General features: G+C 53.7%; 5 protein-coding genes across 5 annotated transcripts; 3 read left to right on the top strand and 2 right to left on the bottom strand.

The window, feature by feature from the left end:
• Nucleotides 1–437: 437 nt before the first annotated feature.
• On the bottom strand, nucleotides 438–772 carry CDV56_105376 (uncharacterized protein; the record flags this gene model as incomplete). Its single annotated transcript, XM_026758995.1, has 2 exons — nucleotides 438–536; nucleotides 597–772. Coding segments are annotated over 2 exons (275 nt in total), but the record flags the coding sequence as incomplete, so codon positions are not given.
• Nucleotides 773–2,043: 1,271 nt separating this feature from the next.
• On the bottom strand, nucleotides 2,044–4,416 carry CDV56_105083 (LIM domain-binding protein; the record flags this gene model as incomplete). Its single annotated transcript, XM_026758702.1, has 4 exons — nucleotides 2,044–2,832; nucleotides 2,884–3,171; nucleotides 3,233–4,044; nucleotides 4,149–4,416. The coding sequence occupies 4 exons, from the start codon at nucleotides 4,414–4,416 to the stop codon at nucleotides 2,044–2,046; spliced, it is 2,157 nt and encodes a 718-aa protein (XP_026611280.1).
• Nucleotides 4,417–6,394: 1,978 nt separating this feature from the next.
• On the top strand, nucleotides 6,395–9,268 carry CDV56_104683 (ATP-binding protein; the record flags this gene model as incomplete). Its single annotated transcript, XM_026758302.1, has 1 exon — nucleotides 6,395–9,268. The coding sequence occupies one exon, from the start codon at nucleotides 6,395–6,397 to the stop codon at nucleotides 9,266–9,268; it is 2,874 nt and encodes a 957-aa protein (XP_026611279.1).
• A 493-nt stretch (nucleotides 9,269–9,761) lies between these two features.
• Nucleotides 9,762–10,922, top strand: CDV56_104547 (DUF4050 domain-containing protein; the record flags this gene model as incomplete). Its single annotated transcript, XM_026758166.1, has 1 exon — nucleotides 9,762–10,922. One exon carries the CDS (start codon nucleotides 9,762–9,764, stop codon nucleotides 10,920–10,922), a length of 1,161 nt encoding a protein of 386 aa, XP_026611278.1.
• Nucleotides 10,923–11,404: 482 nt separating this feature from the next.
• Nucleotides 11,405–12,270, top strand: CDV56_104425 (DsbA family oxidoreductase; the record flags this gene model as incomplete). The annotated part of the gene is made up of 2 exons (XM_026758044.1): nucleotides 11,405–11,452; nucleotides 11,524–12,270. 2 exons carry the CDS (start codon nucleotides 11,405–11,407, stop codon nucleotides 12,268–12,270), a joined length of 795 nt encoding a protein of 264 aa, XP_026611277.1.
• Nucleotides 12,271–12,394: the final 124 nt, after the last annotated feature.

Here is a 12,394-nt window from a genome sequence, read left to right as displayed (position 1 = left end):
GATCCGCCCCCACCGCCTCGGCAAGATCAATCTTGTTCACAACCAGCAGATCAGACCCCGTGATGCCCGGCCCCCCCTTGCGGGGCACCTTATCCCCGCCCGCAACGTCAATCACGTAGATGATGAAGTCGGCCAGCTCGCGCGAGTAGTTCGCGGCCAGGTTATCGCCGCCGGACTCAATCAGCAACAGATCCGTCCGGAACTGTTTCTGCAGGGTCTGCAGGGCGAGCAGGTTGGCGCTGATGTCCTCGCGGACAGCGGCGTGCGGGCACCCGCCCGTCTCGATGGCGCGGATGCGGCTGGGCGAGAGGGCTTTGTGCCGGGTGAGGAACTCGGCGTCTTCGCTGTTGGGACGGGAGGTGCATGAGTACGATGACGCATGAACCCTTCGCAAGGCAGCGTGGGCGTGGTCGCGAAGACAGGAATGGCCAACTCACCGGGTGAAAATATCATTCGTCACAGCGGCAATGTTATACTGGTCTCGCAGGGCGTGGCAGAGCGCGAGCATCAGCGCCGTCTTGCCGGACCCCACTGGTCTAGAACAATGACAACGGGCGATTAGTATGTAGCGTAGACCGCAAAAGAGAGTGACTTACCCTCCAATACCGATGGTAAAGGCACGGTCTTTCCAGTCCCGGCCTTCGATCAATGGCATCTCGCGATGCAGGTACGAGCCCGGCCCGTCGAGGATCTCGTGGGAGTGGCCGTGGCCTCCGAATGGGTCATCGTGGGAATGGCTTACGCCGTGGTCGTGAGAGTGGGAGTGAGACATGATGCTTTCTGGTTGCTTGAGACGACAAGCAGGGTAAGGAGATTGATGAGCGGAGGAAATTCAACGCAGGAAGGGCGAGAAAGGTGGGCTCGCTATCTCCAGAATGAGGGGCAGTGCCAGATAGAGATGCATCGGGGGACTTGGCCAAGGCGGCGTCCTCCGATGACAATAAAAGGTACATTAGAGGAGGCATGTTGCTTTGTCTAAATCCTCAATAGGGGCTTGGTTCATACTGAAAAAGATCATGTCTGATTTATTATTTATATCCTTTAGTCTTCGCGACAGCGATAGCAAATGACCTTGCACATGGTTTAAAGAATGTGGCGCATATCACCGATAAGCTAGCTAAAGGAGGCGTTGATCGTGCCGTAAATCTCAATCCGTCGATCACTAGAGAGAAGCTTTCGCCCATCGCTGGAGTCAAACATTACCGAGTTGAAATTTTAGCCGGAAGGTGTTGCCCACCCTCTACAAGCACAAGTGAAGGCTAGAAGCAAGAAGACGGCCATTCGTTCTCGTCTCCGTTTTAGAGTCACACAGCTATAGCAAGCAAACGAGAAGCAGAGAAGCATAATCTTCAAAGGAGCAAGCAAGCACCTGACGCCAGATCAACAGACTGATTGTATAGCACGGATATCAGAAGCAAGTGGACGAGCGTTCAATGTCAATTATCATCAACGCTAGCGGGAATCGAGCTCAAGGACCCAAAAGACATCATTCCTCGGAATCGTCGAGGAAAGCAAAAGCTCATAGAATGTGCGATCCAAGCCACAAACTTAACAAGTCCAAACCAAAAGCCACAGATGGTAAACGACGAAGTAGATAAAGTACATTAGGCTGATATCGGTTTGTATCAGGAGACCTCATATTCAACGTGAAAAATTGCCGTGGGGATCCCACTCGCGACTCGGGACAAGAGATGACATGTTTCCATCCATCTCGCCGGTGTGATGAAAGACAACCAGAACCGAGTAATCGCCAGCGGGATCGCATGCGATGCAGGAGCAGGAGAGAGGGATTGAACGACGCAACAGACGTGTAATAGGAAAAAAACGCACCATCCGATATATTCAAGCGATGAGATGAAGATAGAACGCACCCAGATTCGTAAAAAAAGAAAGAAAAAAGATGAGCAAGTAAAGCCTCAAACAGATATCCTATGGTACGCCAGTTCCCCGCTTCTCGAGACTGAAATGGAACGGTAATGGATCAATAAAAGGACAAGAAAGGAGACGAATGAACCCAGGCGGAAAAGGAAACCATCTCTAGTATCAGGCAGCACCCTTCTGTCTTTTCCCACCGACCCGAGGACTGGCTTTGACTTTGCCCGCACCTTGGGTGGCAGTTCCATTGACTTCCGGAGCACCAGTGTCATCATTTTCCACCTTGACGGTACTGGCCCGTCGACGCTTGTTGGTTACTTGCGGGCTGGCACTAGCACTAGTGGCCTGGCCCACATTGGGCTGCATCTGCCCTTGCTGTACCATGCCAGGAGGACCGGCGAGATGGCTCTGGGCTGGACTCGGGTGGGCCGAGAGGTGAGGAGAGCCTTGAGCGGGCAACCCGAGATGAGCCATTGCGGGGGATGCGAACTGATTGGGTCCGTTCATCTGGGGTCCTCGTAGATTCTGGCCTTGCATTGCCGGATTCATGGGGCCTGGCATGAACCCTGGATTGGGATTTTGGCTCTGCAGTGTGTTCACCAGATTCCGTAGTGCTTCAGGAGGGGAAAATTGCGGGTTTTGCTGTGAGAATTGAAACAGCATCTGCATATGCGAGATCGTCTCCGCCACTTCTAGGAAACTCATGACCGCTGTTGGCACACCATTTGCCGTCACCATAGATTCGGGCAGGGATGGAGCGGCTTGCTGAGCCTGCTTCTGCTGAGCCCGTTTGCCCATATTCTTGGAGACTTTCGGGCTCTGCTTCTGCTCTGACAACTCTAGCGCCTGTAGCTGGCTCCGTGGAAGATACTCGGTATGATTCATCACAACAATGTCGAGCATCTCAATCTTGTTATTGTGATCAAAGTGAGCTCTAAGTGTCCCATTGGTGAATAGCTTTCGGGAAGTTAGCAAGGCATCTCACAACAAGGCGAATAGTAAACGAACCTGAGAGTCATTGGTGAACCAGTAGATAAACGACGTCCTCGGACTCTCCACAATGTGACCCCCATTGGGCGAATCTCTCTCACGCGCACCTTCAACGAGCATCTGGATCTGACGGATTCCACTTGTGAATTGGGTCAGATAATACCGCGCTAGGGCCGGCGTCGAGATCTCGAACTGCTTCGAACCCGCTTGGGGATTGTATACCCCTTGTCGAAGAACGCCAACCGGAGAGTAGAATTTGTCCACAAATGCCTGCCAATACAACAAATCCTGAGCTTCGCCGCGGGTCTGTCGTCAGGTTAGCACCATCTCTAGGCAGCACTAGCATGTGCGACAAGTTCCAACGTACGCTAAAGTTACTCAAATGCTCCGCAAAAGCGTGCAAGGACAGAATCGAAGTGCCTTTCATGTTCATCCTCTGCTGCATCATCATGGCGGCCTGATTCTGAGTCTGCTGGGCCTTCAATTGAGCCTCCTGGGGTGTCATTTGTTGCTGTTGGCCTTGCCCCTGCTGTGATTGTGACTGCGCCGACTGCTGCGGCGGCGGCGGTTGTTGCTGCTGGCCGGGCTGCTGTGCCTGCGGCAACTGTTGCGGGGCCGGGTTTGGTGTCGGATGCGGTTGGGGGGCAGCCCCTGGCTGCTGCTGAGGCTGAGTGGAGGGCGGTTGGGGAGGGTTCGACTGAGGCGTACTGCTTCCCTGATGTGGTGGTGGTTGCGGCTGAGGTGTTACGCTTTGAGCGTCATGCATATTCTGGGGATGTGTCGCATGACGCTGCTGCGGTGTATGCTGACCCGGTTGCGCGGCGGCGGCAGCGGCGGCGGCGGCAGCAGCTTGTTGGGCTTGCTGCGCCTGGTGTGCCTGTTGCGCTTGTTGAGCCTGCTGCATGGCGAAGAGCTGTTGCTGCTGTTGCTGAATGTTTTGAGGGCCATGAGGCATTTGCTGGAGGTGCATTTGTAGATTGACCGGTCGCATTCCGGAATTCGCTTGCATGGCCGCTAATTGAGCAGCGTTTAGACCCTGAGTGCCATTGGGTAATGACACTGGGAGACCTGCATGCTGCTGTTGTTGAGCTGCTTGCTGCTGCTGGAACATCATGCGCTGTCGAAGGATCTGTTGCTGGTGCTGGTGTTGTTGTTGTAGCAATTGAGGATTATTGGCAACTATTTTGAAAAAAAAACAAGTCAGCGAGAAACGGTTATCAAAGGTCACCCCATCAAAGTTGACAATGTCCAGCAAAGTCTTCGTTCGGGAAAAGATGACGTACATGTTTGAGCAAATTGCGGTTGTTGGAACAGATGCGCCTGCGCAGGCCCCAAATGAGAAAGTGCATGAGCCTGGACAGGACCGCCAGGGCCTGTTGTTCCAGCTCCTGGAGGCATTCCCATCATCGGTCCACCCTGAGTGACTTGAGGCCCTCCTGGCCCCGACACGCCCGGGTGCACCGCTTGCACCATCCCGGCACCAGGATGAGCGTTCGGATGCTGTCCTGGGGCCATTGGATGACCTGGCGGCAGTCCAGGATGTTGCGGCATGCCTTGATGGGCAGGAAATGGCTGCGCCATCATCATCGCTATGCAGCGAAGTCGCCGAGAACGGGACTCCTAAAATGGGTGGAAGAGAGAGGTAGTGATACTGAGGATGAGCAGGACGGGTAGATAAAATAATAAAGTAGGAATATCGACAGCTAAGATTAAAGGCGGACGTCTGCCGGAGTCAAAAAGAGCGCGCTCTTGACGTGGAGGAACGACAGGCCGCTTTTAGCGTCGGGGCGGAGGCCAAGACGCAGCAGTCGGGCGACCGAACCTGCGTCGTTATCGTTGGGAATTAGACGAGCGTTGTTGGCGCATGGATTGATTGATTGAAACGGGCCCTGATAATCTCTAGCCACCAGGTCGTTAGACTCCTATATCATCGAAAACCGAAATTGGTCAGTTGTCGAGAACGAGGGCCAGGCCAGAGGTGGAATAAGGAATAGTGATGGGTTTAGGAGGCCGGACGGAGATGTGGAGGGGCTAGGGGCCAACGAGAGAGTGAGAGAGAGCGAGAGAAGGGCAGACGGGCACCCCGTCGCGATCGCCAGTTGGATGATCGCTCTTTTCTTGATCCAGAAAACAAACGCTGGTGGACTGATCGGATAAATCGAAGAATACGAACATACAAACCACATACAAGAAGAATACTTTCAAGAAAAAAGATGCCACCAGTCAAGGTGGATAAGGTCAGGGGGGGGGATGACCAGAGGGTAAAAGTCAGAAGAAGACGCTCTATGGCGAGAGAGACCCGTCTGTCTCTTTCTCTGAGGCTTTTCGTTTTTGCTGGACGGCGACCGTCGGCCAGCACGAATCAGGCAAGCCGCTAGTCCCGATGTAGTAGGGATCACGTGAGTATCGGAAAAAGGTTGTTGCTTGTTCCCACTCTTTCTTTTCTTTTTCTTCTGCCTTCTTCTCTTCCACACAAACATTCTTTTTGCTCTCTCTTCTCAACGTTGTTGGCAATAAATATCTCAGCTTTTCAATATCTCAATTGATGATTCAGGTGGAACTACATGAATGATTGTATGGTGTGCAGAAGGATGCCGAATCACAATGCATTGGTTCTACATCCTGATGCATGATCATACCACTGCTAACACATCAGGTCACCTCTGGAGATGCCTTCATGGGACGTTTGACAAGGTTAGTCCACTATTTCTTCTTGTTGATTTACCAAACACATCTTCGAAGATGACAAAACCCATTTTACTTCTTTACTCACCGAATCGCTCTTGACGAGACATTCCGGACCTTCCTTTCCCGGTTGGTCTGCTACTTGCCAGTATACTTTGTCTGAGAACTATCTCAACTGCTTTGTGTTTTGCATGCCTTACAGTCTGGAAATATTTACTGACTTCGGATCAGTCTAGTGTCAATCGTCGAAGGTCGAAGGATCGAGTCAACCCATACTGTTGCATCGTCTCGGCTGAGTTCAGTTATCTTGCCGTGTCACATGGAACAGCCGCTACATAGAACAGTTCATAGTCATTAATGCCAATCTCGATTTTGATTTCATTGTTGGATCCAGTAAATCTTGTACATCCTGCGCTTCTCATCGATATATGGTCATCACGCTGGAATACCATGTAGTGTCGATCATACGTCAGGCCATTATTATCTTAGAAACTTCCAAACTGCATAGATCATCCTTGAAGCTCTGCTGAAAACGCTCAACCAAGGTTGTAAACATGACTTTGGACTGATAGGCAATTGAGCTGCTACGCGTATTATCTACGAGTATACAAAACGTCTAAAAATTCAGCTCGCAAATCCTTAATGTGCTCATCTTCTTGCCAGCCATGCAAACAAAGCCACAAAGTAATATCACGTGACTAAACTCTCCGTCGGCAAAGCAGGATCAGCATCGGAGCAACTGTCGCAACTTTCTTTGCTCACAACTTGGCTGATGCAGACGTTTGCGATTTGCAAAATCAGCATACCCTTCACACTCTAGTTCCGGTGGCAGCGTTTGCCCCGGATGTATTCGTCAATGGTACAGGGCAGGCTACTTTCGTCCCTCGCCCGACCCTGCCGTTTCGTCGCCCATCGCCGCTACCCCCCAACTCTCGCCTCGTCGGCACGTCGCTTTCATCTTACGCCGAAATGGCTGTCGAGCGCACCGGCTGATCCCAGCGACTCTCGGGACTCGCCTCCGGAAAGCATAGCTCACGATATTCCTGCGCTGAACTCGGAACATACGCCCTCCGAAGATGCTCCTTCGACAAGTCCGATAACACCTACAGAACGATCCGTGAAGAAAGATTCGGGCCCCTATGGGTCAGGTGTACGGAGAGCATTAAGGAACCGGAGACAAGGCAAAGATCTGACTGCTCCGGTGGCAACTGTCCCGCAATGGTTTCGTGAACGAAATACTGTTTTGCATGGTGTTGAAGGTCAGGCTGTGGCACAGTCCCGACCGCAGGTTGAGATATGTCGGTTGGAGACGGAGGCGAAGAACCCGAAGGCGCATGCCCAGCTCCAGGGTGGTGGTGATGGAGGAGACTCGTTACCATCTGAGGGACAAAGCGACACAGGACATCGGTATGTTTTAAGCGAACCGCTGTGGGAAGAACTATGCGCGTCTGCAAAAGCAGGCTTACGGCTTCCACCTGCCAAATACGCGAAAGAACCTTCGGCACAGAAATCGCACCTCGTTCTACAATACCCGGGAGTGGATGGCATCTTATTCTTGGATGCGGTCGTGAAGCGATTGGCCCAGGAGCTAGGCGCGGATGTCGTGACGTTGAATGCCCAGGACATTGCTCAGCTATGCAGTGAACAAGATATGGCGGACAGCGGTGCGACGTCGCCTATCAGGTCCCTAGGCTACGAGGTCTACCGGCCGTCTATTGCAGAATCGTGGCAGGATCTGGGAGACAACCTGAACGAGAGTGAAGCGGACGAGACCGACTTTATCGACACTTCGGTGCCGCCGAGAAATTTCCGGCCTGGCTTAAAGGCACCGAAATTTATCACGATCTCGAGCTCGAGCAATACCGGTGATATTCCATTGCCAAGTATTCTTGGTCTCAAATCATTAATGACCTCCTTTAACGGGCCTCTGGATGGTACAGCTGCGTCACAAAATCCGAGTGACCGAGTCGAAGATAGGCGGCTTCGCCTTGTTCACGAGCTAATCAGCTCACCCAGCAAGCGGTCCCAGCCAGTAGCTGAGACGGAATCATCGTCGGAGTCGCAGTCTGGCGCCGTTCGCGACGTCATCGTGCAGGTGCAGGACTATGGGGAAATCCAGGCGACACGTGAAGGTGCTAAGTTTGTTACTCTATTGCAAAAAGCCATCATGGACCGGAGAAAGGCTGGTACTCGAGTTCTGTTCATTGGCACCTCGGCGCAGGAAATAAGCCCCGATTCGGACTCGGCGAGACTCATGCAAAATGCATTTGACGACCATTTCTCACAAATGCTGGTCATTACTCCGGGAATGGAGTCAAAAATGGTGGAAAACACGTTTGCAGAAGACCGCAAGCGGCGTACGCTGGACATCAACATTCGGCATATGCAGGATATGCTTCGTACCCGGTTGAATGAGAGCTCTTCTGCAGTCAAAGACTCCATTTTCGGAAATCGGTCTTGGCCACTACCTCCATCCCTAGTGAAGGAGTCTGGTCTAGATGAGCGCTACTGGCCTTACAGTCAGATCCACTGGGCGACAACACTTGCCCTTGGAAGCGTTGGCCCCAACGAACCTTTGGGCTTTGAACACATCCAGCGTGGTATTGAGATGATGCACAAGACAGACCAAACCAAGAATGACTGGCTACAAGAGAGGACGCCAAAATCTACGCTTGAGACAGCTACCGACAGGGAGCGTTTATTGAACTCTTTGCGCAAAACCTGCAACTCCCACGAGAAGAAGTTGCTGAATGGCGTTGTCGATGCCAGCAATATCCGGACAACATTTGCCGATGTGCATGTCCCCCCAGAGACTATCGATGCGCTGAAGACGCTGACTTCGCTGTCCCTCATCCGGCCAGAGGCTTTCACATATGGCGTCTTGGCCACGGACAAAATTCCGGGATTGTTGCTCTACGGCCCGCCAGGTACCGGTAAAACCCTCCTTGCAAAGGCCGTTGCTCGGGAGAGTGGTGCGACTGTTCTGGAGGTCAGCGGTTCCGAGGTGTACGATATGTATGTCGGCGAGGGCGAGAAGAACGTCAAAGCTATTTTCACTCTGGCGAAGAAACTGAGCCCGTGTGTGGTTTTCATTGACGAGGCAGATGCCATTTTCTGTTCCCGGACCGGGGCAAGTAGTCGCACCTCGCATCGGGAGCTCATCAATCAGTTCCTTCGAGAGTGGGACGGAATGAACGACATGTCTGCATTTATCATGGTTGCAACCAACCGGCCATTCGACCTCGATGACGCCGTCCTTCGACGTCTGCCAAGGCGACTTCTTGTGGACCTTCCAACGGAGCAGGATCGTTTGGCCATTTTGAAGATCCACCTCAAGGACGAGACCGTCGATCAGTCGGTCGATCTAGCTGAATTGGCTCATCGGACTCCCCTCTATTCCGGCTCCGATCTGAAGAATCTCTGCGTTGCGGCCGCTCTGGCCTGCGTTCGAGAAGAGAACGACATGGCGGCCAAACATCAGGGGGCCGAGCCGTACCAGTATCCAGCACGTCGCATATTGACTCGGGCGCACTTTGAGCGGGGAATGGAAGAGATCAGCGCGTCAATCAGCGAAGATATGTCCTCCCTGTCGGCGATCAGGAAGTTCGACGAGCAGTACGGTGACCGTAAAGGCCGTCGCAAGAAGAGCGCCGGATGGGGATTCATGCCTCTTGGTACGGAGCAGGCCGAAACAGATGCTGCGCGTGTCCGGACCTGAATAAGTTCGATTTGGGACTGAATTCTTGGGTAATCTCGTCTGGTTAAAGGGGAAGATCGACCAACAATGCATAATATGGACTCGGGATTTTATGTGACGACTTGTGTACTATTAGCGATATGGTATAGATAGGGCTTGTATTAGTATTCTGCCTAAGAAAAAGTATATATTCATCAGATTCCCTGCGTGAGCTTCCAAATATCAAACTGGCAGTGATATTGCATTGACGGCTGATTTGCCGGCGCCATCACGCACAGAGTTTGTTTTGTCGCGATGACATCGACGAATTCCCCCTCCGCCCCTTCAGTCGCTGCAACTCCGCCACATCAACACAACTCCAGGAACCCCTTTTCACTAATTTCGTGCTCTACGGGTTCCACGTGGGTCACAGCAAGGGGTCTGCTCGGACCCATCTCTATATACCTTGTCGATCAGCCCACACGACCCTCCGCAGCCGGTCCCCTCACCCCTCCCCTCACACAAGCCTCCTACCATGTCGGCAGAGGCACGCGACGCAGCCATCCGAGAAGCAAAACGGCACGTCGTCGAAGTCGTCCGAAACGACTGGGCATTTGAGCCCTCTTCGTCCACATCTGGCGCGCCCCCATCAGCCACGCCCGCAGCCCCCGAGCAACAATGGCTCGAATGGCGACTCCGCGAATACGACAGCTCCGGGTCCGAATTAGAGCCGCAGGATGAGCCAGACAGCCCTGGAGACCTCGACGGTGGCTCCTCCGATTCGTCGCGGGTAGTGACCGCGCGGGAGCGTCGGCGCAAGCGGCGCAGACGGCTGGAGGAGGACGAGATGCGGTGGAACACCGGATTGCGGACGTGGGTTGAGAGGCGGGATGCGTGGACGGGGGCGCGATCGAAGGAGGAGGTTTGGGCGACGGAGGGGCGAGAGCGAGGCCCTGCCGTGCATCCTCCGGGGGAGTCGCGGGCTATGAGTGCTGAGCGGGAGGAGACCTCTGATCTTGCTGCGCGGACGGGGACGTCGCTTGCGATCGCTGAGAAGGAAGGGGCTGATGCCGAGCCGCAACAGGCGCAGACAGAGTCGACACCGGCAGATCAAGCTCTGAATGAAAGGGCCAAGGAATCGACGGAGACGGGTTTGGCCGTGCCAGGCCCAGAACCCTCGCATGAAGAGTCTGTGTCTCCTACACCTCCTCCTCCGGCCGGCGAAGTCCGCGACCCCCTCATACCTGTCGCCCCGTCCTTCATCCCTGTAAGCAACCCCGTCCGCGCTTCAATCACGCCTGCCATGTACCCGTCCATCTACTCCAAGGTGGTGGTGCAGGCGCTGACCCCCACGGTGCCCATCAACCTAGCCGATGTCGTCAAGGCCATGGTGCAAGGATGGAAATCGGACGGCCAGTGGCCCCCCAAACCGACCTCTATCGTCCTCCCGGATGACTCCATCGTGCGTAAGAACGGCAGCGCCGCAGGCGACACACAAGCACCGCCCGAGTCCAAGAGGCGATCGAGCGTCGTCGGCGCTGTGAAGAAGGTTTTCCATTTCTCCGGCTTCCACTCGAACCCGTTCCATCGCCGCGGCTCGAGTCATGGCGGTCACCCCGAGGCGCACGACGGGCACCCGAGGGACGGGGAGCCCGCAGCGTCTAGTCCTCCGGGTGCTGGGCATCCGAGTAGATGAGTTTGCAGTTTGCGTTTCTGCTGCGTCTAGCTGTTCTCTTGCTGTGATGAACTTGGCTTCAGATTTCATGTTCGGGTTGCATTGAATTGGTGCTACGGACGGTCTTTGGGCGAACAGGATGTATCATCTGGGAGTGGCTTGAATGTGTTTGCACTCTGTCTATCTCTATGTCTTCTTGTTCTTTTCTACTGTTATGAGTTTGTGTGACGATATCAGAAATGGACGATATGGCTCTCATGATCGAAGGCCGGGTATAGCCCTCTAGCATGACACTAACCCTACCACAATCATCTCGGTATCCCAACTCGACAACTATCATAAGCAGCACAAGCTCAAGCACGATCCATCCGTCATCAAACTAGGCAACTTTCACAAATCGTAAGCACACAGGCAGCACAATAACCCCTAACCCGCCAGAAATCCCCCCAAGCAGAAAAACATTCCCTCCTCAGAAACAATCGCCACACACACATACCCTCAATATGGCCATCATTGAAATCGAGATCGTCTCAGACGTGATCTGCCCATGGGTAAGTGCGCACATGCATTCATATCTTCCCATCTCCACCCTCGCAACCACCAATATATAACAGCTCAAAAGTGCTACATCGCCTCCCGCAACCTCCAAAAAGCAATCACTCTCTACAAGAAGACCTACCCCGACGGCTCGAATGACTCGTTCAGCATCACCTGGACACCCTACTTCATCGACCAGGTGCCTCCCGCCGAGAGTATCCTGGTCCAGGGTATGTCCGCCTCAGCTACCCGCACACCACACCACACCATACCGTCATGGAAAAGGGACAAGCTAAGTGTGATAGAGATAGACCGCATGCTCCGCCGCATGACGCCCGAGCAAGTCTCCGCGGCGCAGACCCGTCTCAAGCGCGTGGGCGCGGCGAGCGGCATACAGTTCAAGTTTGGCGGGTACGTGGGTAGTTCGAGGCTCGCGCACCGGCTGCTGCATCTCGTCAAGGAGAAGAAAGGGGGCGAGGTGCAGGACCGGCTTGCGGAGATGCTGTTTCATTATCAGTTTGAGCGCGAGGCGGATGTTAGTGAGGAAGATGTTGTTGTTGAGGCTGGTGGGCGGGTTGGGCTTGGGGAGGAGGAGGTGAGGGGTTGGTTGGCGACGGATGAGGGGGTAGAGGAGATCGAGGAACAGGGAAGACAGGCGAGAGACGCTGGGGTGCAGGGTGTGCCTCATATTATCGTTGGAGGGCAGCATCACTTCGATGGAGCGTTGGATGTGTCCGAGTTCTTCGAGGCTGTTGTTCTGGCCAGGCAGAGTGGTCTGTCACGATACTGGGATACTGGTTCCTTTTTGGAAGTTGGGTTAGAGCTCCACTAAGTCATTAATTCATTCATCTAATGCAGTTGGTCATCTCATAATCTATATAGGGCATAAAACGGATCACAGTTCAAACACCGTAACCGGCTGATGAAGGGTTCGCCTCGACATCGGATATATACTA

The sequence above is a fragment of the Aspergillus thermomutatus genome (assembly GCF_002237265.1).
Source record: "Aspergillus thermomutatus strain HMR AF 39 chromosome Unknown NODE_238, whole genome shotgun sequence".
Lineage (NCBI taxonomy): Eukaryota > Fungi > Ascomycota > Eurotiomycetes > Eurotiales > Aspergillaceae > Aspergillus > Aspergillus thermomutatus.
Note: the sequence above shows the minus strand (reverse complement) of the source record. Positions and strands in the feature narration are given on the sequence as shown.